The sequence below is a fragment of the Lacerta agilis genome, chromosome 7, assembly GCF_009819535.1.
Source record: "Lacerta agilis isolate rLacAgi1 chromosome 7, rLacAgi1.pri, whole genome shotgun sequence".
In the NCBI taxonomy this organism is placed as follows: Eukaryota; Metazoa; Chordata; class Lepidosauria; order Squamata; family Lacertidae; genus Lacerta; species Lacerta agilis.
This window is the reverse complement of record NC_046318.1, coordinates 9,747,915-9,774,905: the sequence shown is the minus strand read 5'-3', so window position 1 is coordinate 9,774,905 and position 26,991 is coordinate 9,747,915. Positions and strand designations below refer to the sequence as shown.

General features: G+C 41.7%; 1 protein-coding gene across 1 annotated transcript; it reads left to right on the top strand.

Moving 5' to 3' along the window:
• The first annotated feature begins 1,858 nt into the window (after positions 1-1,858).
• Positions 1,859-18,587, top strand: SLC6A19 (solute carrier family 6 member 19). The gene is made up of 12 exons (XM_033154330.1): positions 1,859-2,187; positions 5,256-5,396; positions 6,198-6,335; positions 8,534-8,715; positions 9,903-10,013; positions 10,915-11,027; positions 11,469-11,597; positions 12,248-12,404; positions 13,739-13,943; positions 15,193-15,352; positions 16,844-17,006; positions 17,937-18,587. Exons 1-12 carry the CDS (start codon positions 1,986-1,988, stop codon positions 18,147-18,149), a joined length of 1,914 nt encoding a protein of 637 aa, XP_033010221.1. The 5' UTR covers positions 1,859-1,985; the 3' UTR covers positions 18,150-18,587.
• The last annotated feature ends 8,404 nt before the right edge of the window (positions 18,588-26,991 follow it).

Genomic DNA, 26,991 nt, shown 5'->3' with positions numbered 1-26,991 from the left:
TTTACTGGAAGCAGTCAACCCTCCTAAAGCATTATCACTACCAGAAAGCTGTTGCTGCCTGTATCTTTTGAATGACATCAATGATTTCTAAAGAACTCAGCTTTCTAACTTAGTGCAATTGTTTTAGAAGCCGAGGGTGCTTAAAGCTATCCTGTATAACGGTACTTGGTGTCTGAACCCTCATTTCAGCTTTGAGTACTTACCCGGTATGTTGGTTTTGAAACTTATTCAGACATGTATTGTCAGAATTTAAATTGTTAAAGTGAGTATTTGAATTCATAGTTCTTTCTTTTCAAGACACTGTATTTGTGTTTTAAGGGAATAAACTGTCACAATTTGCAGTTACTAAAACAGCTCTCCAATATATTTCAATATCTAAAGTTAAAATGGGTTGTTAAAAATAGAGATAGTGTGTTTTAATTCCCTCAAGTTATACAGAGATCAAGTGTTTTACAAAATTATCTGGTCCTGGTTTAAAGATTGTCAGCTGTGGATACTTTAAATGTGTCACCTTCAGCTAATAACAGGATTAATTTCTGATTCTGGCAATCTTTAACTTCTGCACAATGAATACCCTGAGGGTATGCTCATATCCACTTCTTTCTCCAAGGTATATGTCATGGGAAAGTAGGATACTGTTTGCACCAATTCCTAGGTGAAATTCAGATAATTTCCAGACTGGTTGTGGGGAAAGTAATATGGGAACATCAGAAATGTGGGCTGGGACAGCACTTTTCTACTACAGTACTGTACTTAAATTGGATCTTGTTCAGCTTCTGACTGAGGAGGGATAGGGGGGAAAACACAGTTCAGTTCAGTTCACAATTTAATGGGAACCTACCTAATTTGCTGGCCACATGACCCGGAAGCTGTCTGTGGACAAACGCCAGCTCCCTCGGCCAGTAAAACAAGATGAGCACCGCAACCCCAGAGTCATTCGCAACTGGACTTAACGGTCAGGGGTCCCTTTACCTTTACCTAATTTGCACTTTCTGAAACAATAAATGAACCGACATGCAGTTATCCTTTGAAATTCGCACTATTCCAGATTTTGCAGTGCAGTTGTCCAAACAATGTGTACATTAGGAGAAATGCATGTCAATGAATACAAAAAATGATTTTAGTGATGACATTTTTAAAAAAGCATATTGATTCAGGAATGTGTCAAACCGAATTTAAGATTAGAAAAATGAGAAAAGAGAAACCAAAATTGACAGATTCATTCATCTCTATGGCTGAGAGAGGCTATTAGAACCCTTCAGATAGGCCAGAACCCTCCTTGCCAGCAGAGCAGTTCCCCCTGCTACTTCCAATGAAATTCAGAGCTCCGTAACGTCTAAATAAAATTGAGGAATCCACCCTTTGGTTTAATTTTTTGGTACTATTTATTAAACATGTTAAGTGTCTCACAAAACTTCATTTCTAATCACCTGTAACACTTTTGCCCAAATTGATCTATAGCCCAAATATTTTGCTTACTAAGAATAATGAAATATAAACCTTGTAAAGGATGTGCAGATACTGGAAGGGGTGGGAAGTGTCAGCAAGCATGATTTCTAACAGAGTGCATGGAATTACAGGAACTTGGTTATGGGCTTTGATTCTGCTGGGATAATGCCCTTCACTTTATTGCAAATGATGGTTAGCACAGGGGTGTGGCATGGTCTATTTAAACATACTGCTTTATGTACCTTGGAGCAAATTGCCCTGTGAATTGCCATTACTTGTTTTGATCGTTTTGATACCAAGCAATCACTGCGCTCAGTTGGAGCTTTGGCAGATAAGGCATTAATAAGTCTCTGAGTAACCTTGGTTAATCAAATGACTTGCTGACGCTTCCTTTCTACCCCAAGTCAGCACCATCAAGTTTAGTGTCAAAGGTTCACTATAAAGAGCTGAAGCCAGCAGTCAAGGCTCCCTTTCTTTGGCCAGCCCCAGAACCAGCTACTGATTCTTGAGCAAGGACATCCAAGCACAGAGACATCATGCTAACACTGCAGCTGCCAAACCCCAACTTGGAGCAGAGAATACCTTCCCATGAGGACCTTGAAAACCTTGAGGCTACAGAGGCAGATTCAAGACCCAAATGGGATAATAAGGCACAATACATGCTTACCTGCATAGGGTTTTGTGTAGGCCTGGGCAATGTATGGCGATTCCCCTATCTCTGCCAGAGCCACGGAGGAGGTATGTCTTTGATCACGCAGATGGTGAAGGCAGACATTTATTGAGCGAAAATGCTTGAATGGAACAGAAAATTGTAATGTTTTTCCCACTCCTCCACATGCAGCTGCTGGGTGACCTTGGGCTAGTCACACTTCTCTGAAGTCTCTCAGCCCCACTCACCTCACAGAGTGTTTGTTGTGGGGGAGGAAGGGAAAGGAGAATGTTAGCCGCTTTGAGACTCCTTCGGGTAGTGGAAAGCGGGATATCAAATCCAAACTCTTCTTCTTCTTCTTCTTCTTCTTCTTCTTCTTCTTCTTCTTCTTCTTCTTCAATCACTATGATTTCCAATGACAAAAAAACCACACCTAGTTTAGAGAGAACCTGCAAAGCGATCATGTACCCTATCACTTGAGGAAATTAAGAGATTTGCATATGATTGTGCTATATGGTTGCATTTATTTAGAATGAAGTTCTGTTGAGTTCTGTGAGCCGAATGCCTGACTATAACATGCATGGAATTGCAGCAATAATGACAGAGGTACAAATTTCTAAACAAATGGGCATTCTCAGAAAGTTAAGAAAGGAGGACCCAAATTTCTTGTGGTTTCTCATTTGTGTCTGACTGTAAAAGGAAAACAGTCATTAACATTTTAATTAAAAACATGAGCTAATTTAAAATTACGATTAGTCAAGAAATGCTGTGCTTTGTACAAATGATTACTATTGTGAACAACCCAGTTCCCACGGGTGGTGGTGGTTTTATCATTATTATCATTATTAAATTAAGCTCCTTTTTTCATAATTCAGAGGTTTTTCTAACTTTCATGCAATTGAAATAGGTCTAAAATAGTTACCATTGCACCTACTTTATGTTGTAGTATATTTGGGGGGCAATGCTCTGAAATACAAGACTACTTGATGCAGCTAATCACTTTGTAATATTTTAGAACCTGTGCCTTTTCATGTAAGTTTGCTTTTACTGCAGAAGAAAAATTCAGAAAAATAAGATCCACCAATCCACTCACACCTCTCTAAAATTACCTCTCCCTTACCCTGAGCAAAATAACCCTACCAGTGTATCAGCAACCATTGCCTACAAAATATTATTCCAGCTACACATACAGACTTGCTCACACTGCAAAAAAACAAAACAAAACAAAACAACCAAACACGATAGACAAACAACAACAGGGAAAGGGGAGATTTGTATTGTTTATTTCTTTATTATCCTGGCTTTAGCACATTCTAAAAGAGGGAGACACAGTGCCATCTGGGTAAGTCTGGGGCTTCTTGAAAACATATGTCATTGCATTCACTTGGTTAAAGTCCATATCCCACTAAATCTCTTTGTTAATATACTTACTGAATCTCCACCTTGCCAAAGTGCTGATCCACTGTGTATAATAATCTGCTTGACGTCATACAGGCAGGCCAACGATCTGAGAGAGATTCAAGCTGCTACTGACAATTTTCCTTTCTCATTTTAAAAAACAAATTCAGGGATTTCTTTTCACTCCCATTCCTCCTGTCCTGCTTTCACTGCATTTTGAGTGTGTTAATCTTTATCTCAGGAAAGGGTTTATTTAAAAGCCAGTCACACATTCTCACTCACTGAAGGAGGACGTGTCAATTTCTAAACTTTCAGTACTGTACTCAATGTGTTACATATTTGGCGTACTGATTAACATGACAATTAAATAGTAGTAAGAGAAGCTTGCACTTTGCAAACTCAGACACACATTCCTCATTGTTATAGGAAATCCCCACACTGCATGCTAGTTCTAGCAGGTAAACATAAGCCTAAGATTGTTTTCAATGTGTGGCTGGAGTGCATGCCTACATTATGAGGTAAACTTCGCCCCCTGAACTTCAACTGTTCAATGTAAGAAAAGTGCCACTTTCAGATTTTTCAGGTAATCACAATGTGTGTTCCAAATTTCAACATAGAGGGTGACATGAGAACAGCTTAACCATTTGAGAGAATTTACTTCATGTTCCACTTTCTAAGGTAGAAGTGTACCAATGTTTCAGCATTGGATTAAAACAGTTTAAAAAGCATCACTTTTCTGCATAGGGCTATTACATGATTTATGATGATTCTGTAAGAGAATTCCCCTCTGGACGGAAATATTCCAGTATATTCAGTTGGTGACTGGACAGAAATGCCGTATGAGAAAAAATGATTTTGTCAGTGCTATTTTGGATCATTTCTCTCTCTCTTTTGCTTGCTCTTTTGACATGCTGTTTTGCTTAAGAAACAGATAACACACCCAGTGAGCAATTGGCTATGGGAAAATTAGTGAATCTACTATGCATTTTGGAAAGCTGTTTGCTACGCATTTGGATGCTTCACAGCCAAATTTTGCATGATAGCTTCTGAGTAGGGTTTTTTTGGTCTATGTTTGGATACAATTTGAAACAACATGGCAGAATGAACCTTTCAAAACTGCACAGGTGTTAACCACCGATTTCAAAACCACACTGAGTTTTGGGTTTCTTGGAATTCCCAAGCAATGCTGGCTATAAGACTGCAAGTACTTTTTAAAGAAAAGATAATTTTGATGCCCTTTTACTCCAGTCTGTCTGTCCCCCTCCCCACACGTGGGTTTGAGTCTTATTTTGTAACTTCTCCTTCAATGTATAGAAGTAAGACTCTCCTGAGAATACCCAAGTTTCATTTTGAAAAGGTAGTCATGTTGATAGTGTATTAGAGTGTGGTGAGAGATGGTGCCTGAAATTCTGCAATAGTGCACTGTTTTTACTTGCTTCCTTAGAAAACCCTGGTAAAATATACATTATTCACAAAAGGATATGCTACAATTGCTCTTGTATCTCCTTTTATGCATTTCCTTCCCATTGCATCCTTGCCACTTTATCCCAGTTGTCCTTTTGCATTTAAAGAAAAGTAAAACAATCGGGAACCTGTAGCTCTTTAGTTGCTTTTGGACTTCAATTCCCATCAGCCCAATGCCCTGGCCCATTCAGTCAATGGTCAGGGATGGGGGGAGTTGTTGTCCAACTGTATCTGAAGGCCACAGGTTCTCCATCTTGGGTACAAAACATACTCATTTTGGATTTTACCCCTGCAGGAGCTTTTATGATCCCTTTCCTCATTTTGCTTGTCCTGGAAGGCGTCCCATTGCTCCACCTTGAATTTGCCATTGGACAAAGACTTAGAAGAGGTAGTGTGGGTGTCTGGAGTTCTATCCATCCTGCCCTGAAGGGAGTAGGTAAGTTTTAATGTATTTTAAGAACAGCCAGACGAATAGCATTTCTTTTACTCAGCAACATGTTGGCATTACAAGCATACATATGCTTTCATGCGAGGTGTTTAGGTTGGAATCACCATGCCTCACTCACTCACATTTTATTAGGGGGTTCCACACACCACCATAATCAATTTGCACCCCTCCAGTCATTTTTCTTGGAGCAGAAAGTCCTGGCTTCTTTTTTGAGAAAAAATGGAAGAGTAGTGCGATCTACATGGTGCTACTTTTCCATTTTCTTTAAGAAATGGACAGTGACTTTTTTGAAGGGGGAAGAGACAAGTCTTTCAAAAAAACCAACAAGCTGTCCTTTATCAGATATGTGTATATTATGTATTGGTGAAAAATAATTTGGACTTTCTTGACTTGAGACTGAAACTCAGGTACACACTGATGAGAGACCAGTCTGTGGCCTCAGATTGATTTTATCAATTAACACCATACATCCAAAGCCCTCTTATGCCACTCAAACAATCATGGAGAATTCTGGGCACTATGTTTTGTTAAGGGTGTTGGGAATTGTAGTTTTGTGAGGTCAGCACCCTTAAATATATGGAGATTTCTGCTTCCTTCTGTGGATTATTCTTAGAAAACTACTTGATATTTCAGTGTGGAAAGGGACAGGGATACATCTTCAGAATTTTGTTGCACCTGTTTGTTCTGTCGTCAATTTCATTTCTTCATCATTGTTCCTCAAAATCATTATTTTTAAAAAAAATATATACAAAAAGGATCTATCTAAAGGCTTTCTCTCTATTCCTACAGGTATAGCAGCAATGATTGTCTCCTTCTTTGTGGGCTTATACTATAATACTATTATTGCTTGGGTGATGTGGTATTTCTTCAACTCATTCCAAGAGCCACTACCCTGGAGTGAATGCCCACTTGATGAAAACAGAACAGGTACAGATTATGCTTGTAATAGTTAGCAGTCTATCATAAAGAGGCTTCTCTCTGCAAACAGCATAAGAAAATACAGTCTTTTACCAAAGATCATTTTGAATTAGGGTAATGTTTTAATCTACTGAACTGGAGACAACAACAATAGGAAAGCTTCCTCAGGACCATTTTGTAGCGTAAGGCTCAGGGCAGAACGTTATTTTATTTCATCTATTGCACATATGTGTAGGGGCCAGTAAATTAATTGCCCTTCTCACTAATATTAGGCTCATTGATTTCATTGGAAAGTAAATCTGTCCTACATAGTTTGGATCTAACCAATAAATACTTTCTATCACCCCACCTCCTGCCTCCTGCTGGCCATTAGGAACAAATATAGGAACATAGGGATTTCTCCATTGGTCCATCTACCTCACCATTGTCTACACTGACTGGCAGTGACGGTCCATGGTTTTAGGTAGGAGTCTCTTCCGATCCTACCTGGAGATGTCAGGGATTGATCGTGGGATGTTCTGCATGCAAAGCAGATGCTCTAGGTCCCTTCCCAAATGGCATCTCCCCATGGTAAGAATAACACTTTAAAAAGTCTTGAGCCACCATTCAGACAACAATTCCTACCTTCAGACACCATTCCCTTTCATAGTGCAACCCGAAGCAGGTTATTTCACCCTGCTGCATGGCAAGGCCAGCCCTGAACACAGCTGCTGGGTGCAGAGAAATCCCAGAAGCATCACTATTGCCCAGCGGTAAGATCTGAGTGACTGTCCAAACAGAAGGGCCAAGATCCAGGAAGCTATATTAACTGAGCTATCCTGCACATTAATTTCTGGCATCAGAACCATTTGGAAATAAGGGTGAGTTACGGTTCCAATTGCTGATGGCTTTGAGGAACAGACTTTTCTTAATAATGGGTGCCCACGATCTGGAATTCTTTTCCAAGGGAGGCTTATCGGTTTGACTCACCACCAGCTTTCCTTCGGCTGTTTTGGAAGGCCTGTTGGGTAAGCTATAGTCTTAGCAGGTTGAGCCAAGTGTTGAGTCTTGAATTCTGAAAACCACAATGAGAACTTAACTTAACATTATTTTCAAGGTGTTGTAATCTTTTAGACTGGCTTGGAAATTGCACGGCATTGTTTTGTGAACTGCCCTGGAAATGAATTATGTTTTGGCGACTCAGTAAAGTCTGACTGGATTAAATAAATCCATGTCTGCTTTCTACCAGCAGTCTAGGGTGGCAATGATTATTATACTCAACAAAAAAAGTGACCACCAATTAAAAGTAGCCAATTGGCTGAAAATATCAGTCAAACAAAGGGCTCACCCAGACTTGCTTTTGTGCCGTATTTCTAGGCATAGGTCTGCACTTTTTTTGTTGGGTTCTGCCACTTCCCCCAAGAAAACCCACACTTTATGGCAATCCAAGGAAAACCCGAATTGCTGTTTGTTCCAATTCAGAGTTAAAGAGCAGGTTTAACTCTGGGGGAAATGGCAGAGAAAAAGATTTAAAAGCACTCAGACAGGAAAGCTCAGTTTCTACCAGGCTGGTAGAATGGAGGGTTCCTGTGCGCTGCACTTCATGCAATGCCAATGTGTGCTTCTCTCTTTTGTTCTTGAGGGAAGAGGAGTGACTGGTCAAAGGTTGATAGGCAGAGGAGGAAGAAATAGCAACTCCACCCACCCACACCCAGCCATATTTATTTTAAATAAGTCTGCAGCTTTTTACTGATTAATTGATTAGAAGAATTGACTCAAAACATCTTAATTGCATAAAGAGGCACCCCCTTGCAAAGGTCCGGTGCTTTCTTGCCAATGTTAAAAAAACAAAACAAAAAAAAACTTGTGGCATGGGCCACTGAAAGTTCGAAATAGGACAGTCATCATCCTTGCTAAGTGTCAGATGCCAGGTTGAGATGTTCCCCCGCCCCAGAAACCTTTGTTTTAATACTTTTGTTTCCAATGTTTTAAATTTTGTACATTGTATGTTTTATTTTTACTGTAAAGTGCTCTGAGACAAGCAGTGGAAAGCAGGGTACAGATTCTTTAAATGAAACAAATCTGTAAAAGTTATTGTGCACACTCTTTTGAAATTAATGGGAGATGTGCAAGAGAGCACTGTGGTTTTTCATTTTAATGGAGCTTGCACAGAAAAGCTTCCCACTGGATTGTAGCATTGCTTAATAGGACTGTTTCTTTGGTTTCAGGTTACTTGTACGAATGTGCAAAGAGCTCTTCTGTTGATTATTTTTGGTACAGGGAGACACTAAACGTCTCCACCAATATTGACGAGACTGGGACTGTACAGTGGTGGCTGCTGTTATGTTTAGTATGTGCCTGGGGAGTGGTGTACGTGTGCACAATTAGAGGCATTGAAACAACAGGAAAGGTACTTCTGTCTTGTATGAACGAAATTAGAGCTACTTCTTATATTCTGTTTTCCAACCATTTTAGGGATTGCTGCAGCTGCTTTCCCCTAAACTGGGCTCACAGACCCTATCTGTCTCTGTGTTGATTTAACCGGGGCGTGGGGTGTGTTTAATACCCAGGATGGTATCTTTGGGTCAGAAGGGGGCAAAACATTCTCCTTGTTGTCGGCCACTTCTTCCCCAAGAGATCCTTCTCCACCCTGCCTCAGCTTTCACATTATGATTTATTTTATTTATTTGTTATTTTTATCAGTTGTCTCACACAATGTGCCGCTCAGCTATACAGAGCACTAATATAAAACAAGGGTTTAAAAACAAGCTAAAATACGAGCAGTTCATAATAATGATCAAGCCTAGAAACAACAACATGTATCAGCACCAGTGTACACACAAGCCGCTGAACAACCAAACACAGCACAAGGGGACAGAGGGATGGAAACTCCATATTTGCCGCAATGTTTATTTTGTGGCATTGTAGGTAAGAACAGGCCCTTGTCTCAATGTGTGACCTGTAAACTCTAAAGAAATTGCAGCACATAGTGTTATCAGAGGCCAGGTTCAGATGTATTGCTGAATCAGAAAAGTCATTTGTAGATATATGCAGATACAAGCCAGATTCTTGTAGTGTTTATGCAGTGTGGGTTTCATGTGGTACAGCCTCAATCTGATCTGGTACCATCTAGACAGACTGAGTGATGTGGTTCCTTCCTGAGCTACATCATTCATCTGATCCACTTGGTTCTTGTTTTAGATGACACCCATATAACGTGGGGTCAGACCCTGCAGAAGTAGCTCCCGTAGAACAATTACAATTTGTACACCTGCAATATTGGCAGCAGATAATACATGCAAATCTTTATGGTTTTTCTCCCAGTTTCCTCTTTCCATGCCGTTTTTCATTGAAACAAATTTACCCCATGCTTTAAATTTTCCTTGGGGGTTTATGTTGTACCATCAATGCACATGGCGATTTACAGAGTAATGTTAAGGAGGGGGGAAGGCAGTTCTCCACTCTGAAAGTGACAAATAAATATTTCAACAGTGTGGGAGACAATAAAGCTGTGGATAGGAAGGAATGAGAGAAGTAAGAGTAACAAAAGAGGTGTATTCATGTTGTGTGTACTCAATTGATATATTCCTTCTCCAGGCCGTGTATGTAACATCAACACTTCCTTATGTTGTGCTTACAATTTTCCTGATCCGTGGCTTAACACTTAAAGGATCAACCAGTGGAATCGTATATCTCTTCACGCCTGATGTGAGTATTGATTGGATCCCCACCCACCACCCCAAGTAAACAGAATAACTGAAAGTTTGATTTTGGCCTCTGACGAGAAATGAGCCATTTGCAGCATTATTTACACTGATTATTTTCTGAGTATCATTAAGCCCTCCATGATCAAAGTCATATAGACAGACAGACAGACATGCCACTTTGCTGAGGGAGAGGGGTTGCATAGTAAATGGTGATGCCTTGCCCTCTCCTACCTGTGCAGATGTGCTTAATGTGTGAGCTGAGGCTCCTGCAAATATCACCTGCTGATTCAGCAGTTTCCCAGATGACTTGTGACGGCGGGGGGGGGGGGGGGGAATTGTGTTCCACCTTGACACATAAAACCCTCAAAATCTGCCTGACTCTTCAGTCCGAGTAATGCATCTCTCCAGTCAGGAGCATGGGAGGTGCCCTGTTTCAATGGAAGCACATATCATTTGCACACAGGTAACAAATGAGGTCCAAGCATGGTTCATAGCCAGTAAGAAGATCGAAAGTAAAAGACCTGGGAAAGGCCTCTTCGTCAGACCCTGGAGGACTGCTGGCAGTCAGTGTTGTCAGGAAGGAGCTAGATAGACAGGGCTAAGGCAGGTTTCTCTTGGAAATCTTTTGCCTGGTTGTCCATATGCATACCCTTCCTTGGCTTGCCTGTCCATTCTGCACCCTTCTCTTCCTATGGACTGTTCCTTCAACCTGCCTGCTGGATTATGCACTGAACCACAGGAATTGGATGGTCCTAGCGGCGGGATTCTCCCATACCACACTTTATATTAAATGAACAGGTTGCATGCTCAGTGTCACAGTCTGTGCTAGCTAGGATATGCCTTTGTTCTATTTTAGCTGTAAAGTTATCCCATTTTTGAAGCTCTTTTGTTCTATTCCTCAGGTTGCAGAATTGGCTAACCCATCCACTTGGCTTGATGCCGGAGCTCAAGTATTCTTTTCATTTTCCCTTGCCTTTGGAGGCCTCATCTCATTCTCTAGTTATAATTCAATTCAGTAAGTTGCCATACCAAATAGAAAAAGTCAATTCAGTTTTAAAACACAATTCACAATTGGTCGTAGTTCATTTCTTGACAGTAACACCCCCCAATACTATCTCATAAGTATCTAGGAAGGCATATGTTCTTCCTCACCAAAACAAAAACAAAACAAAAAACAAATGGGAAGAACAAAACAAGGTAGCTCAAGATCGAGGTCTAGAAAAATACTTGCTTCTCCTTTCTTTCATATTGAAGACTGTGTATTACTATCTGTAGCACAATTCTTATCATGCAAGATGTAGGAAACCGAGCAACCAGGGCTCTCACACACATGTTTCTCCACCTACACACACACCACATTTCTACCTCACAACAAATCCCAGAGGTACATATGTATGAGAAACAGTGACTGGCCCAAGATCACCCAGTGACCTTGTTTCTGTGTTTTGGTTTCCAGCAACAACTGTGAGAAGGACGCTCTGATTATCTCTGTGGTTAATGGCCTCACATCCATTTATGCAGCTACTGTCATATACTCAATCATTGGATTCAGAGCAACAGAGAGATATGACAATTGCTTTAGCCAGTAAGTTTTTTTCCCTGTTTTCCAATTAAAGCGTCCCAGATTATTGTTCTCTTCCCCCTCCCCAATATGAATGCCAATTGCACAGACAATTATAGTTCCAGGGGTTTGTGGGATCAGTTGTCTTCTCTAATAAGCAAGCAACACAGGCAGAACTGCCAATGATGTGGGAAAACAGTGGGCATGTGGTTGCCAGAACATTTTCTATGTACAAATAACCCTTGTTGTATCTGGGCAAACATTAGCTATTTACAAATAGGAGAGAGTATGTAAGTTAATTTATTTTAATGTTCAACTTTGTCCTTGTGGCACAGGAAATATAGGATTGGGGGGGGGGCACACCCTTCCATATTATTAAGAACTCTGCCTCTAAGGATCTGATATCTTTTTATTTAACTGATGGCTCTATTTTTATTACTGTCTGATAAGGTAGCAAAATACTTTCTATTTTCAATAGAAATTAGGAAGCAGATGGAAAAGTCAGAACTTACTTTTGACTCCTCTGTAATGTATCTGCATTCTTTTAAATGTGTTGTTCTGTGAGCATAATAAATTTATTTATTAATTCATTATCATAATGATAAAACTTAAGAAATCTGTGTGAAGAGGCATTGACTGAAGAAGCATTGACGGCTTTCCTTTTGCATTTGCAGAAATATCCTCACTCTGACAAATGCATTTGATTTGCCAGAAGGCAATGTAACCCAGGAAAACTTTGAACAAATGCAAGCTTGGCTCAACACTACAGATCCAGCAACCTTTGCAACTCTTACATTTCAGACCTGTGACCTGGAATCATTCTTAAGTGATGTAAGGTGATAACATGGAAGCTAACAAGATTATAATAAAAGACTTTATACCAATAAGCATAATTCACTTCCATATTGCATGGACAGGCAACGTCCCCCAAACCCCAGGTGGCCCCCGAGTGGAATAATGACACAAGACAACATGCTATGGGATTAAAATTGGCCACAACTTTATTAAGTTACAGGTGTAGGGAGACCTTGGCTCAGGCATTGGGTGTTTATCCTTCCCAGCCCCCTGCCGGGGATCTGGGAAACTTCAGGGTTATCCAGAATATTTGGGGATTGGGCTGGCTCTGGAGAACATACGTTCAAGCAGAGAGCCCACCCCCCGTTCACCGCCACTGATGGGGGAGAGCAATGACAACCTCTCAGCATATGGCCAGTGCCTTCCCCCAAGACCCCTTTAATGGGGAACCCTGGTATCCCCACCACTCTGGGGGCGTGGGGTCACCGTCCCACCCCCACCCCCCATTTAGGAAGATGACTAAACAATTCTGCCCAAGGCCTGAAACTTCCAAAGTTGTGACGTTTTGCTACGGGAAAGGCAAAACCTGCCAATGCAGGGAAATTCCTTTCCGGCCCTTCAACAGCGGCCTTGACATAGCAGCGCCTGCGTACCTGTGGAAAAAGAGGTTAACCTACAAAATTAAGTGTTAATTGAGGGAGTGGAGGGTGGCAGAAGCTCTGGAGCCCGACTGCCGTTTCCCAGGTAAGCTACACCTATTGTGTGGGCCGGGTAGTCCCTCCCCTTACCTGGCCAATCCCCTGGCAACGCCTCCCCCAGGCGGGATTGGGTGCTGGCTGAGGTAGGTGGAGACCACAGGTATCCAGCCTGGGGAAGGTGAAGCCAGCTCCGAGCTAACAGGAGCCGCTCTGGGATCCAGGGGGCTGCACGCGACCACACAAACATCGCCCCCCATTTGATGTGTGGAGCGGTCATTACTGGTGAACCATTAATTATGATTTACTGCATGTGTCCTGGGCCATTGTAAGCCCCAAATTATATAAACATAAATGAAAGAGAGAGAGAGAATTTGTTTACCCTCTTGGAAATATTCATAATTGATTTTTTATTTAGCATATGGCTGCTGTTGCTTGAACAAAAACTTTATTCATTGTAGCTTTTGTGATGATTTTATCTGGTTCTATTCTTGTACTCTTCCTTGGGCACTTTGGTGGAAGAGCAGTTAGTGACAGAATGATAAATGATACGGTCCTATTGGCTTAGGAAGCTGACTAGTTGGTCTAACCTGAGTGACTTAAAGTGCATTTTTAAATGATCAATAATTGTATGTCTTATTACATCTACTGTATATCTATTGCTATTTTCTGCAGGGTGTTGAAGGAACTGGCTTAGCATTTATTGTCTTCACTGAGGCCATCACCAAAATGCCCGCCTCGCCATTATGGTCCATCCTCTTCTTTATCATGCTGTTCTGCTTAGGTTTATCATCTATGTTTGGGAATATAGAGGGTGTTATGGTGCCGCTGAATGATCTCAAAATCATACCAAAAAAATGGCCTAAGGAACTTGTTACAGGTTAGTTGAAAATGGTAGTATAATTAGGGTGTGGCAACAGAGGGATTGCAAGTCAAGTAGTGTATTGTTTCTTTCAAGTTGAATGATGTAATACTTTATTTTCATTGGGTGGAATTCAGTATTGCACTAAGACAATCGTTCAATCAGAAAAAGCATTTCTGCTTGCCAGAAAGAATGCTCTTTCCCTTTCCCCCTGTTCTGTGGGGTCCTCCTGACCCTTCTCAAGCAGTTTTGGGTTAGTTGCAGCTGTCATGGTGCAGAGGACGGCTGTGGAAAGTACCATTGCACCAACAGGATTTGTTGTGTTGGCTTTTGCTAGCACAACAACTTAGTTGAATCTGACCCAGTATGAATGAAGCATGTTTTAAAGATGATGGTTAAAAAGTCAGCAACCTGCTCATGAGTTTTGAGTGAAATCACTGCAGCTACTCACTGGACCTACATTTGCAGCCAAACACAGTAAAGCAACCCCTGCTGCTGAATATTGCTGATGGAGGAGAGGGGAATTGATTGTGAGCATGTAGCTTTGGATAGCAGTCAGCTTTTTTGATTTTTGCTTCTTTTTTGGCACAGCAACCCTTTTGAGATGGACTAGTCTAGCTGAGGAGTTCGAACTTTGAATTTCAGAAGCAGTGTCCTTACAAATCTATAACTATTCCTAACTTCCTAAATCTATAACAATAATTGAAGGAGCCATTTCTTTTCTTTTCTTTTTCCTTGACTTTATATCCTCCATAGACTTCCAAGAACAGAATGGCTTTGTTCGCACATTGCAATCAACCATAGATTGCAACTTTTTTTTGTATGTTTCTGTCTTCCCAGCTACTGTTCAGAGGAAAGAAACCCACCATTCTTGGCTTAGTGTTATGTCTGAGCCAGGGATCCTGGTTTGTTTCACTGACAACAAGCCACAACCTGTACTCAATGTTTCTTCTTGGCTTACTGAGCATGCTTTGTTGGAATGAAACAAATCACAACTCCTGGTTTGGATGTAATACTATGCCAGAAATCAGCTTCTTTCCTACCAGAATGAGCAGAGGGTGGGAGAGACAGTGTGTTCGCAATAAACTGTTAACTTGTTCACCATGATGTGTGAAAACTGGATCAATACATTTTCTTCATGTCTAGCTGATTTGATCCTTGAGGTATTGCCAACATTTCTTGTATTATAATATTTATTTAATTTTCTTAGTTAAACTTTCTGCTTCACATTTTATTTTATTTCATCGCGTTTTCTGTTTCTTTATAGGATTGATTTGTGTGACATCTTTCTTGATTGCCATTATTTTTGTGCTGAGATCAGGAAACTATTGGTTGGCTCTGTTTGATAATTTTGCTGGTTCCATTCCTTTGCTGATAATTGCTTTCTGCGAGATGTTTTCCGTTGTCTACATATATGGGATAGACAGGTAAGATGTGAAACCTTCTCAAACAGAAAGTGTCTCTGGATTCCTATCAGCCAGAAATTCTGTAGCTAGATTCTTCCACACGCCTCTCAAAAGTACAAGGGAAATAATAATAATAATAATAATAATAATAATAATAATAATAATAATAATAATAATAATAATTTATTTGTACCCCGCCCATCTGGCTGGGTCTCCCCAGCCACTCTGGGCGGCTTCCATCAAATATTAAAATACATTTAAAATATCACAGTTTAAAAACTTCCTTAAACAGGGCTGCCTTCAGGTATTTTCTGAATATCAGGTAGTTGTTTGTTCCCTTGACCTCTGATGGGAGGGCGTTCTACAGGGCGGGCACCACTACCGAGAAGGCCCTCTGCCTACTTGTATTTGTTTAACAAAAATTATATACTGCTTGATTGTAATAAAATCTCTTAAGTGATTTATAAGCCCACCTTACTGGACTGTTTTAAGGGTTACAAATATAATGCATGCAAAACACTTTGCAGCTTTGACAGGTTCTTTATAAATACTAGGTGCTATTTATTCTAAACAGTAATTTTGAACACAGGTATTAGAGTCACTTAAATGTGACTCATTAGTATGACTGCAGTTTGCTTGTGGCCGAAGACTTCTTTGCATACTGAGGGGGCAAGCCAAACCCAAGGCAGCCACCTGACAGGGTTTTCTGGAGTGTCAGGGACACTGCTGCAGCCCTGCCATGCTTAGCAGCTGGGGAGGAAGGAGGGCAGTCAGGGCCATCTTTGTGCCAGTTGGGTGCAGCAATTGGGCTCACATCAGGCCTGGTGCTATCACTTGACACTGGAGGGACCAGGTTGGCCTTCCCTCCATTTGAGGGCTTTCTGCTGACTGCTGTTGCTGGGTGTCCTGCCAACAGCACTTTGCCCAGCACCCATCTAAGGAGCAGGAGAGGACGCTTTGCACTAGCAGTGAGTGACACTTGTGAAACTGTTGGTGGCAGCTGGCTGGCGTAGCTGTCAGAGCCGAATGGAGAGAGAAGTATGGCGCAAGGGAGGAAGATTGGAGTATCTCGTTCCCTAAAAACCCATATGTAACACACAAGGCTCCTTTTATTGCCTGTATGGCAATACATGCATCTATCTCTTGACGTTTAGGCATGTCAGCATCTGTTGTCGTGATGGCACATGTTTTCAGACCCTTGGAAGTGCTCCTGCGTCTTGAAATCATGCTGTTAAAGCTGGTTTTGACCTATGGCTCGGTTATCTGTGCATGCACATCACTTGGTTTGTCTACACTTGATAACCAGCTTCTGAATGTGAGAGCCGATTCCATCGCAAGCTATAACGTTTTAGGCAATGCAAGCAGATATGGAAGTTCTATCCGTTCTGCCGTATCTGTAATGCCCTCTTTCCTTATGGCAGTTATCAAGTAATGAATATGCATGTGTGAGTTCGCCCTTAATCTCTCCAAAGCAGTTTGGCTTCTCTAAACTTCCTTTCTCTTTATTATCAGATTTAATGATGATATTAAGTTCATGATTGGACACAAACCCAATATCTTCTGGCAAGCCACCTGGAGATTTATCAGTCCTCTTATCATGTTGGTTATCTTCTTTTTTTACTTCGTGGTGAAAGTGAGAGAAGAATTACTGTACAATGTCTGGGATCCCAACTACGTAAGTACACATGTTCAAAGAAGCATATCCCAAGTTATTTTATGGGTTTCTTTTCACTCATGCTGTGCTCAGCATGCCTTTGATTGCCCAATCCACAGTTTGCAACCCTCCCCACAAGGACTATTTGCTGAATATCTTGTTGGGGCAGATGAAGAAAAACAATTTGTTTTCCCCTCAGGGAAAATAAATTATCTGCTCAAAATTGGCTACTAACTGAAAGTAAATGATTGCTCACAATCCCTGTTAAGGCGTGCCTGCATTGAATGGGACCTCAGGCTGAATATAGACACATTTAAAAAAAGCTTGTAAATTTTCCTGTAAACATAATGTGACCGTCTGGTGTCACAGTGTTATAATACATTTTAAACACTTTTTCTTTACTAATGTAGCTGAGTCCTCAGTTCCCTTTAGAGGTGCTGTCTATACCATTTTGGCCTTTGCCTTAGGTGGCAAAATAACTTGGTTCCCTGCAACACAGTGCTCTATTGGTATATAATAGATGGGTGGATTTTACCACTTGTTCCCCTTTTTTGCCACTTTCCCACAAACTGTGCCCAAAATGGCTTACAGCAAACAATCAAAACATCAAAGTAGAGAACAGTGGAAATGCAATTATACAAAACACAGAACATGTCAGTAAATTCAAAATAACAAAAACCAAACAATTTAGCAAACACAGAATAAATTCGGTATTAAAAAAAAAACCCCACAACAAACAAGAACCCACCAACCTAGGCTTAAGTAAGTAAATACAAAGCAAAAACAAAAGTTAACAAACAATAAAGTTTCTGGCACTGCTCTTCTTGCACTCCAAGGAGCCTAGCTTAAATACAGTTCAGGGGGATGGGTAGATGGATGCCTTTAGGTTTCCATCTTTTCTGTACCATCACCACCTACAACTATCTGAAAGGTGTGTCGTCTTTTCCCCAGGACCTGTTTCCCAAATCAAAGTCGGTAGGATATCCTGGCTGGGTTTATGCTATCATCGTAGTCCTTGCAGGAATGCCAAGCCTGTTTATCCCTGGGTTTGCTATCTACAAAGGCATCCAAAGTTTGTGCAAGAGGAGAAATCCTGGACGGCAGGATCTGATCAGTGCCATATCAGAAGCATCAATAAATGGAGAACTGAAGAACAAAGTGTAATTAGGTCACCGTCCTGAGGTGTTACAGAAAGAGTTTTCAGTGAGAGATGGTGCAACACTGATGTCTCCCTCTCCTGAGTTCAGGATTAGAGCTGTTAAAAGGTTAGCGGGTCCCAGAGTCTAAATGAGACTAATGCACTTTGAGTGACTCTCCTTATTAGTTGTGCTGGATTATCAGGTGGTTAATACAGATGTCTCTTTTATCCAAACATGCATCTGTAATGCTCTGTTTCCTATCTTATGTGTGCCACCATGTTGGACAAATAATGTATTATTAAACAAAATGCTATTTGAGTGAAATATGCACAGTTTTGACTCTTCTTTTTTACCACTTGTTTTGATTCTGTGTTGAGGTATTTCAATTGCTTTTGTTTAATTTGCTCATTGCAAACAGCTGAAAGTCTGTAAATTTTGATAATAAACCTGATTTGCAATGGGAGTTGAATATTTCAGTTGCAACTGTATGTTGAACTGAATGCTGAGAACAACAGACATTTTTATGAAAGACTCAGACTGTCACCTGTTCTGCTATTTTGAAGTTATATAGGGAGGTGGCAGTGGGATGTCATAGCTCAGTAGTAGAGCCCATGCTTTGCATCCCAGATTCAATCTCCAGTTTAAAAGATGAGGTTGCAGAATAATGGGAAAGACATCTAGTCACTGCTAGTCAGAGTAGACAGTACTGCTCTAGATGAGCCAATATTGGCAGCACACAGCAATTTCATCAGTTCTTGGCAGAGCACTTAAAATCACAGGACTTAGATGTGCTTTCTCTAATTACACAGAAAGAAACAGCTGGAAATGTTTGCTAGTTTTCTTTTAAGGTTCACTCTCTGTTTTCCTAAAGTCTTCTATCTTTTAACTGAAAAGCCACATGTAGAATGGGAGAGGCAAGACAAGAAAAGAAAAGAGGAAGCATAAGGAAAGTAATGCACTCTCTCCAGATTAGTTTCATTCATTACAATTTGCTTAAAGGCGGACTTCCGCTTGAGGCGCCACGGAAGATGGCTGAAAATTCCATTGCTCTGACTCTCACGGGGTAATTAGAGGCTGAGATGGGAGTAATCGGCCTCCCAAAATCTTCCTGGGGGTACGGGAAGACACTGCCTCATCCACAGTTGCCCAACAACTCAGCCCCGAATTCAGAAGGAAGGAGGAGCTGGGGGGCACTGGATGGAAAGCCCCTGAGAGAGTCCGGCTCTCCTGGATGCTGTCTCTGTGAGCAAATCAAGTTCCATTTCTTAAGATGATAAATTGGATTTAAGTTTTGGACATGCTTTGAGCGAGGAGGGAGAAATTACTCTGCTAAATAACTCAGCCCCTGAAATGCTAAAAAAAGACTGAGTTGAAGAAGGAATAACATCTGATTGGTATGTTGGAACGGAACTGAAAGGGGGGCGAGCTTCTTTTATTATTGTACTTTGCTTCATTATATGACTTGGCAAAAGCCCCCAGAAGAACCGTTTATATTATTTACAACAAGTGAGAATGAAAAACTGGTGTTTGTGGACATAATATGGCTTTAGAATCATAAACTGTGTGGAAATAAAAATATTATATAACTAAGGTTTTTGATCTTTGATTGGCCTGGAAGAGGATAAAAGATTCTTCAATTTGTTGATATCAGACAGAAGCATGATCTCATTAGCCGCTGGAGTTTCATTAAAAACTTTGGACAGTTTCCTGGAATCTTTGAAGTTGTGTTGTTGTTTTAATTTGGAAATTCGCCATATTGGAAGCCAAAATCGGGCTGCATAACTATAAATAGTCATAGGGGGAGGTGAGCATTTAATATATCATTATATTTGTATTCTCTATGTAATTTGGTAAATTTCCCCTGGAAAGGCTAAGGTTTGATGTAGCCAGTTTGAAGAAATTATGGAGCAGATGCTTAGATTTGATGTTATCGGAACTATGTGAAGATGGCGGCTGCCAACAGCAAAAGACTTTTGGATTGATTCGGCAAAAACACCAGCATGTGAGGAGACGCTGCAAATTTATGGAAGGGAATCATAGACATAAAATCAGCACAGAAACACATCATTTGCTTTAACTCGCTTGTGGGAACAACTCAGAGGCTGTGAAAGAATGAAGGATAACAACAGAAAGAACTAGAGGAACCGTCGGAAATGAGTATGAAATGCAGTAGAACTGAGATGATGATCAGAGCCCTCTAAACCTTGAAGCATGGGACGTCCCAAAAGCTAAATTATAATTTGGCAGAATTTTTGGACTATTTGATATGTATATGTAAAATTTGGAATATTTAATGTGGTTTGATTGGATTGTTAAAGTGGAAAACTTAATAAAAATGATATATATATATAGTTTTTTTGCGTAAAGGCATTTTGTCTTCTATAAGCAGATTGAGACAAAGTGTGGCTTTTAAATGCCTGCTCCGAAGGTCTTATCTTACTATACTATGGATTATATAGCTATATATGAAATTTCATGCATATCGATTAATATCTTGACCCTCCACCAAAATAGCTGTTCACTTGGCTGTTTTCCTGTGTCATGAAGGCTGAAATTTCAGTTCAGAGAACACTTACTGTTCCCAATCCTAACCCTGTGGAAAGCCATCTAATTAGACATTGAGAGGTTTTTAGGAGGTAATTTAATTATTGTTTGATTTTATACCAATGTTATGTATCTGGTGTTAGCCACCCTGAGCCCGACTTTGGCTGGGGAGGGTGGGATAAAATAAAAGGTTTTTTTTTATTATTACTTGTTATTATTCCTTTGTAAGAAAATAGGAAATAACGTAAAACCATTTTTTGCGGGGGGGGGGGGGGTGTCAATGGGGGGTTGACAAGAAATTTTCCGGACCGGGTACCACCTGACCTTCCCATGCGGGGGGGGGGGGAGGACATTTTTTTTTTTTTTGCCCCCGGGTACCAATTTCCCTGGGGGGAAGTCATATGCTTTACATGTACTTAACCCAGGGGTCGGCAAGGTTTACCTCGCTTGGGCCGGTTCACTCCAGCAGAGATCCCTCCATGGGCTGGATTGCATGTGTGTGTGTAAGCGTGCATGCCCACAATTTCCGGCGTCTGCACAGACGCGATTTCTAGCACCGCAGATGCAAGTCCTCGCGCCGTGCTGCACCGGTTTAGCGCAGCAGGCGGGGACTCGCTGAGCGGGTGACTCAGTTTGGGGATGGCTCGTGGGCCGGTTAAATGACCCCTGTGGGCCGCTTGTGGCCCATGGGCCTTAGGTTTCCTACCCCTGACTTAACCCCAACAACCAGACACGACTTAGCAATGGCAATTCTAAGCAAGGATGTTAGCTCTCCCACTGAGAAGGACTGGACTGCTGTGCATGGAATTGCTAGATACTTAAAGGAAGCCATAAACTGTAAACTGCAAGTCAACAGCAATCCAAAACTACTAGGTTACACTGATGCTGACTCTTTGAAAGTGAGATGTTTCATGCAAGAAACAAACATATCGGGGGGAAATACCTCTATGTGTACGACATGGTACAAGATGGACTTGTTGAATTGGCGTATTAACAAACCAAAAAAATGACAATTCTGACCAATCCCCAACCAACAGACAGTTTTGAGAACCTTTGAGTTAAGATGGGACTCCCGGTGGTTCATTTATTGAGAAGGGTTTTTTGGGATAATCAGTTTCATATAACCAACATGCTTAAGTCTAATTAATGCATGAAGGGGTTAATACCATAGAGTATGCTGTCCTGTCAGGCTTAACTATCTACTTCCTCTCAACTTGGGAGGAACTATGTAATCAAGCCTTTGTTCTGCAGTTTACTTGAGAAGCTCAGCATGTGAAGAGGTTTGAGTTGGTCGCTCCAGCTCAGCTGCATGGCCTTCAGCATCCATTCTTGAGTTCCTCTACCAATAATTTAGGAATTTCTGCCGCTTTGTAACTAAGGTGTATATTACTCCCGTGCAACCTTTTTTTGAAACACATGAACCAGACCTTTGAAGAGTGTGAAAGTAAACAATTTTTTAACTTACCAAACGTGTGTCCATTTTCCTACGCTATGGGAAGAGGGAAACTTTGGTGAAGGTAATAGAATTTAGAGCTTAGACTGAAAGGGTTAAATTATATCTTTACTGCTTCCAAAAGGTAATAATTTTTCCGTTAACTTCAGTGCCTCATCTCAACTCTGTAATTTGTGTGGCTGTAGGTTGCTAGGTTGTTTTATCTGGATTCTTTGGTGTGATGTCGCAGATGGAGGTTCCACCCATTGTTCAGAATTCCTCTGCTGCCCCCCCCCCCCCGCTACTTACTTGGTGAGTGTGGAGGTTCAGTTGCCTTGCTGCTGCTAATATTGGAGAAATTTGTGCTGAAAGGGGGGGGGGAAGAGGTTGTAAGGATGTCAACTGATGAATCTGAAGGTGGCGTTGAAGAGAATAAAGTAAAGATGGCAACTGATGAACCTGAAGGTGGCATTGAAGAGAATAAAGTAATGATGGTAACTGATGAACCCAAAAGCGGCTCTAGTCACTCCCAAAGGCCTAGGTGGGATAGTAAATTCCAGTACCTTTTAAGCTGTGCAGGATTTGTTGTGGGTCTTGGAAATGTTTGGCGTTTTCCATACCTGTGCCAAACCTATGGAGGAGGTAAGAGAAAACCCACCTTTTAATTTATTAGTTGTGTGATTGTTCAGACTAAACTATGACAAGCTCCTCTTGTTCTAAAATAATATGTGTTTGGGGGTGTGCCACATCCTTCTAATCTCTGGATCCAGCAACTGTTAAAATTTAATCAATGCTTCTAATTCTTGCAATAGCCAGGCTAGCCTCCCAGTGTGGTGATAGCCTGGGTGGTGAGCCATTAAGGGAGATTAAGGGGCTCTATGTGAGATGTCAAAAAAGCCAGCGGTGGGAACAGAGGTGGCCTAAAATGGTTCTGCAGAGGCAGCTGCAAGTGTACTTTATGCTCCACCTGATGGCCTCAGCTGTGTCAGATGATAACTAGAGGGAGGAGACTGTCACAGGAGCTGTAAAAAGGGGGGGAGTACTTTTTTTTGGTGGGTTGGATAAAAATAATTCGATTTATATCCTGCTCTTTCTCCTGAATGACAGATGGCTAAGTGTACAGAGCAAAACAACACAGAGACATTGGGGTAAATATGTCACTAATTTTTCTGTTAACTTCAATGCCTCACTGCAACTCTTATGATTTGCATGCAGAGCTTAATAATAGTATTACTGAATGACTTACAACCCAAGCTTTAAGTCTTGTTGGGATTGTTATCCATTGTTACTGATTGATTTGGTTTTACTGCATGGGTTTAGTGCCTGAGTGAATCAAGTTGTTTACTTTCTTGGACTAATTGGACATGGATTTTTAAAAGTGTTTGGTTTTTTTATTGGCAAGAAACATAATAAAATAAATAGTCTTGCTTCTAGGCAACTGTGACAATAATAGTTCTTTAAAAGTGATGTTTCTGTACTTTGACTCTTAACACGGATAAATGATTTAAAAATATATATTATTCCTTGTTGAAAAGTGAAGAAATTAGAAAAGCTACTTTGTCCAAGACCAACTTCCTTTACAGCATCCTTCCTGGTTGTAACTTTTTGCCAATCTCTTCTGCTTCTCAAGGAAGGCAGATAATTTAGATAATTTTTGAAATATCATATGACAGAATCATAAAAGCATTGTCTAAAATGGATTATTTTCAGAGAGCTATCCACCACCCCCAATTCCAGAATTTGTAAAAATGAATAAAAACAAGCTAAAATGTAACTGCAAAAAACAGCAATTTTTTCACAACTTTCACCTTCTAGATCTTCTACAGCAGGTCTAATTTATGCAGTTTAATCCCCAGCAATTAGATGCACTTTCAATGCATGCCACAGTGAGAAAAACACAAAAAACCCCTCTAACAATTACTGTAGTTGTATATTATTGCCTACAGTATTTGCATGGGCCTAAGCAGGAAGAACATGCTTAGCTCTCTCTACAACATTTCCCTGCCCTCATAGTGTTTATATCGGAGGGGGCAGTCCTAATTCAAATCCGATATCAACACCACAGCTTCCCCAATGGACGGTATAATTAATAACCCTAGCTGTAGAACCCTTGTCCCTTCATGGAAAAATTATCAAGAGCCACAACTGGGAGCCATAGCAGTTAAGGTAGCACCCCCCCAGGTTTTCTTACCTCAGTTGATCACCATATGAAAAAAAACCCTCTCTTGATCAACTGCTACAGCTTTGTTTGCTTTACTTAATAATTATTTTACGTATAACATATGTACCCAACAGATGCTGCTGGTATGAAGATAATGCTAGTAGAAAGTTAGAGATGGAGGAGGGCATGAGCAGTGGCATAGTGTGTGGGGGGGCCCCAAGGGGGCCGTAGCCACGGGTGCAGAATTCGGAGGGGGCACAACCAGGCACTCCCCCCCCCCACAGGCATTGGTTTCCCCACTCTGGCGAAGGCAGCAAAGCAGTCCAGGACCATGGAGCACAGGGAGGGGACAAGGGGCGTCCCAAGTGTGGCCTGGCATGGCCGGACATTCCCCTGCATGGGCAGGCAGCTGGTACAGCAAGGCCATACTTGGCTGGAGGTATGCTCCTGCAGAGTCAGGGGCTTGCCCACCCCGGGTGCTGGCAGCCCACACTATGCCACTGTTATGAGCTAACTGTGTTTTGAAATTGTGTTTCTAGGAGCATTCCTGATTCCATACATCGCCTCGCTTGTGTTGGGAGCCATCCCTGTATTTTTTCTTGAATTAGCTGTAGGGCAACGTGTGAGAAAAGGCACTATTCGACTCTGGTGGCACATCTCACCTTACCTGGGAGGACTGGGTAGGTTTCTGCAACTGCATTTACTTGTGATTATACAATCTTCTAACCGTTGCTCCTTCCTGGAAACGCATGGGCTCCATGAGGCTGTAATAGCAAACCCAGTAGAGGTAGGGTAAAAGGTAAAGGACCCCTGGATGGTTAAGTCCAGTCAAAGGTGCCTATGGGGTTGCGGTGCTCATCTCGCTTTCAGGTCGAGGGAGCCAGCGTTTGTCCACAAACAGCTTTCTGGGTCATGTGGCTAGCATGACTAAACCGCTTCTGGTGTAACGGAATGCTGTGACAGAAACCAGAGTGTACAGAAACGCCGTTTACCTTCCCACCACAGAGATACCTATTTATCTACTCGCACTGGCATGCTTTCAAACTCCTAGAGTTGGGACAGAGCAACGGGAGCTCACCCTGTTGCACAGATTTGAACTGCCAACCTTCTGATTGGCAAGCCCAGGAGCCTCAGTGATTTAGACCACAGCGCTACCCGCATCTCAGTAGTAGTAAACTCAGGCAGTTGCGTGCCTATCTGTGTGGAACAGGGGCCAGCAAACTTTTTTAACGAGGGGGCTGGTTCACCGCCCCTCAGACCTTGTGGCGGGCTGGACTGTGTGTGTGTGTGCGCGCATGCACGCAGCAGAGGAGGGCTTCTCTCTCTCCCCCCTCTCCCCCAGCCCCTCCCCCTGCTTTCCCACCTCCTCCACCGCTCTGCCTGAGGTTGGGAGCCGGTGGTGGTGGCGGCGCCTCCTTTCTGGGCCAGCTTTCTCGGGTGCCAGGTGCAGGACCAGCAGGCGCACCCAGCTCCAGCCAATGCCCCGCGCCTGTTACGAGGAGAAACAGAAGTTTAACTGGCTTCATTTTTAATATGGTTACATGCAATTGAATTGTCCACAGATCACTCACTAAATGTATCCATTTCATTAACAGATTCAGTGTAGATGTGGAAGAGATGACAGGAAGACCACTAAAAGCCTATTGGAAGGCAATGTGGCAATTTTTCTCCCCAGGGGTTATGCTCCTAATTTTTTTGTCATATGTACTTCTTGAGCCACCTTCAAGCTACAATACTTGGAACCCAAATTATGTAAGTTACTTTTATACAAGTAATTACTATTCTTTCCCTAATTTGCATTCATGGGGGGTGGGGGTGGATCTCTCGCTCCAATCTTTCCGCTATGAATTGATAAAGATACTCTGCTTCAGCACAGAATTCCCGGGCCATCACCGATGGTTCACTAGGGCTTAGGGGGTCCTGCAGCTAATGAACTTCACCAGATATTCAGTGCTTGATTTTTTTAGATACGATGTAAGCCACCCAGAGTGGCTGGGAAAACACAGGAAGATGGGCGGGGTATAAATAAAAAAATTATAAATTATTATAAATTTAATTAATGGTTTTATATTTTGATTATATTACTCTGCTGTAAGCTGCTCTAAGAGCATTCCTGAAGAGCAACCTAAAAGCAGGTTGAATAAACAGACATCCTCTATACACCATGCCTAAAGATGCCATCAGTCATATACTACAGCCCACCAAGGGCTTGATAGTGATCCTGGCTCTTGCCATCTAGGACACAAAGCTAAAACAGGCTTTACAGAACCCTACATGCCTGCTGGGCTGTTTTCTTCTTTGTGGGGCACAGGAGGTGTGTGTCTGCTGTACATGTAGTGAGCCAACAAGCTTGCGTATGTACCTATCACAAGATGGTATTGCCTGGAGAAAGACAGTCAGGGTGTGTATCCATAGTAGTGGACAGAGGAGGAATGACCTCTAGGTGTGGGACGCAGAAAGGAATGCCATAGTGCACCTGTAGCAGCAAACATGCTTTTTCTGTATCGGTCTCTACAGCCAGAGTAGGTGCTGTAACTCTCTAACGGTTTGACTTTGCCCACAAAGGCACACTCTTCCACCTTCTCCCAAGATAGATGGATTCCATGTGGTTCCTAGCTAGTCAACCATGCAGACACTGACCAGTCCCAGATCTGTTCAGCTTCACGAGTTTTTAGATGATCAGCCTTGATGATAACTGCTCGCTATCAAGTCCCTGCCTACATAAAAACA

Excerpts from the sequence above, each read along its gene's own strand:
- SLC6A19 (XM_033154330.1), top strand. The coding sequence starts at position 1,986 with ATGCTAACACTGCAGCTGCCAAACCCCAACTTGGAGCAGAGAATACCT. Across the intron at positions 15,353-16,843 it reads TACATATATGGGATAGACAG|ATTTAATGATGATATTAAGT; the intron begins GTAAGATGTGAA and ends CTTTATTATCAG. Across the intron at positions 17,007-17,936 it reads ATGTCTGGGATCCCAACTAC|GACCTGTTTCCCAAATCAAA; the intron begins GTAAGTACACAT and ends TCTTTTCCCCAG.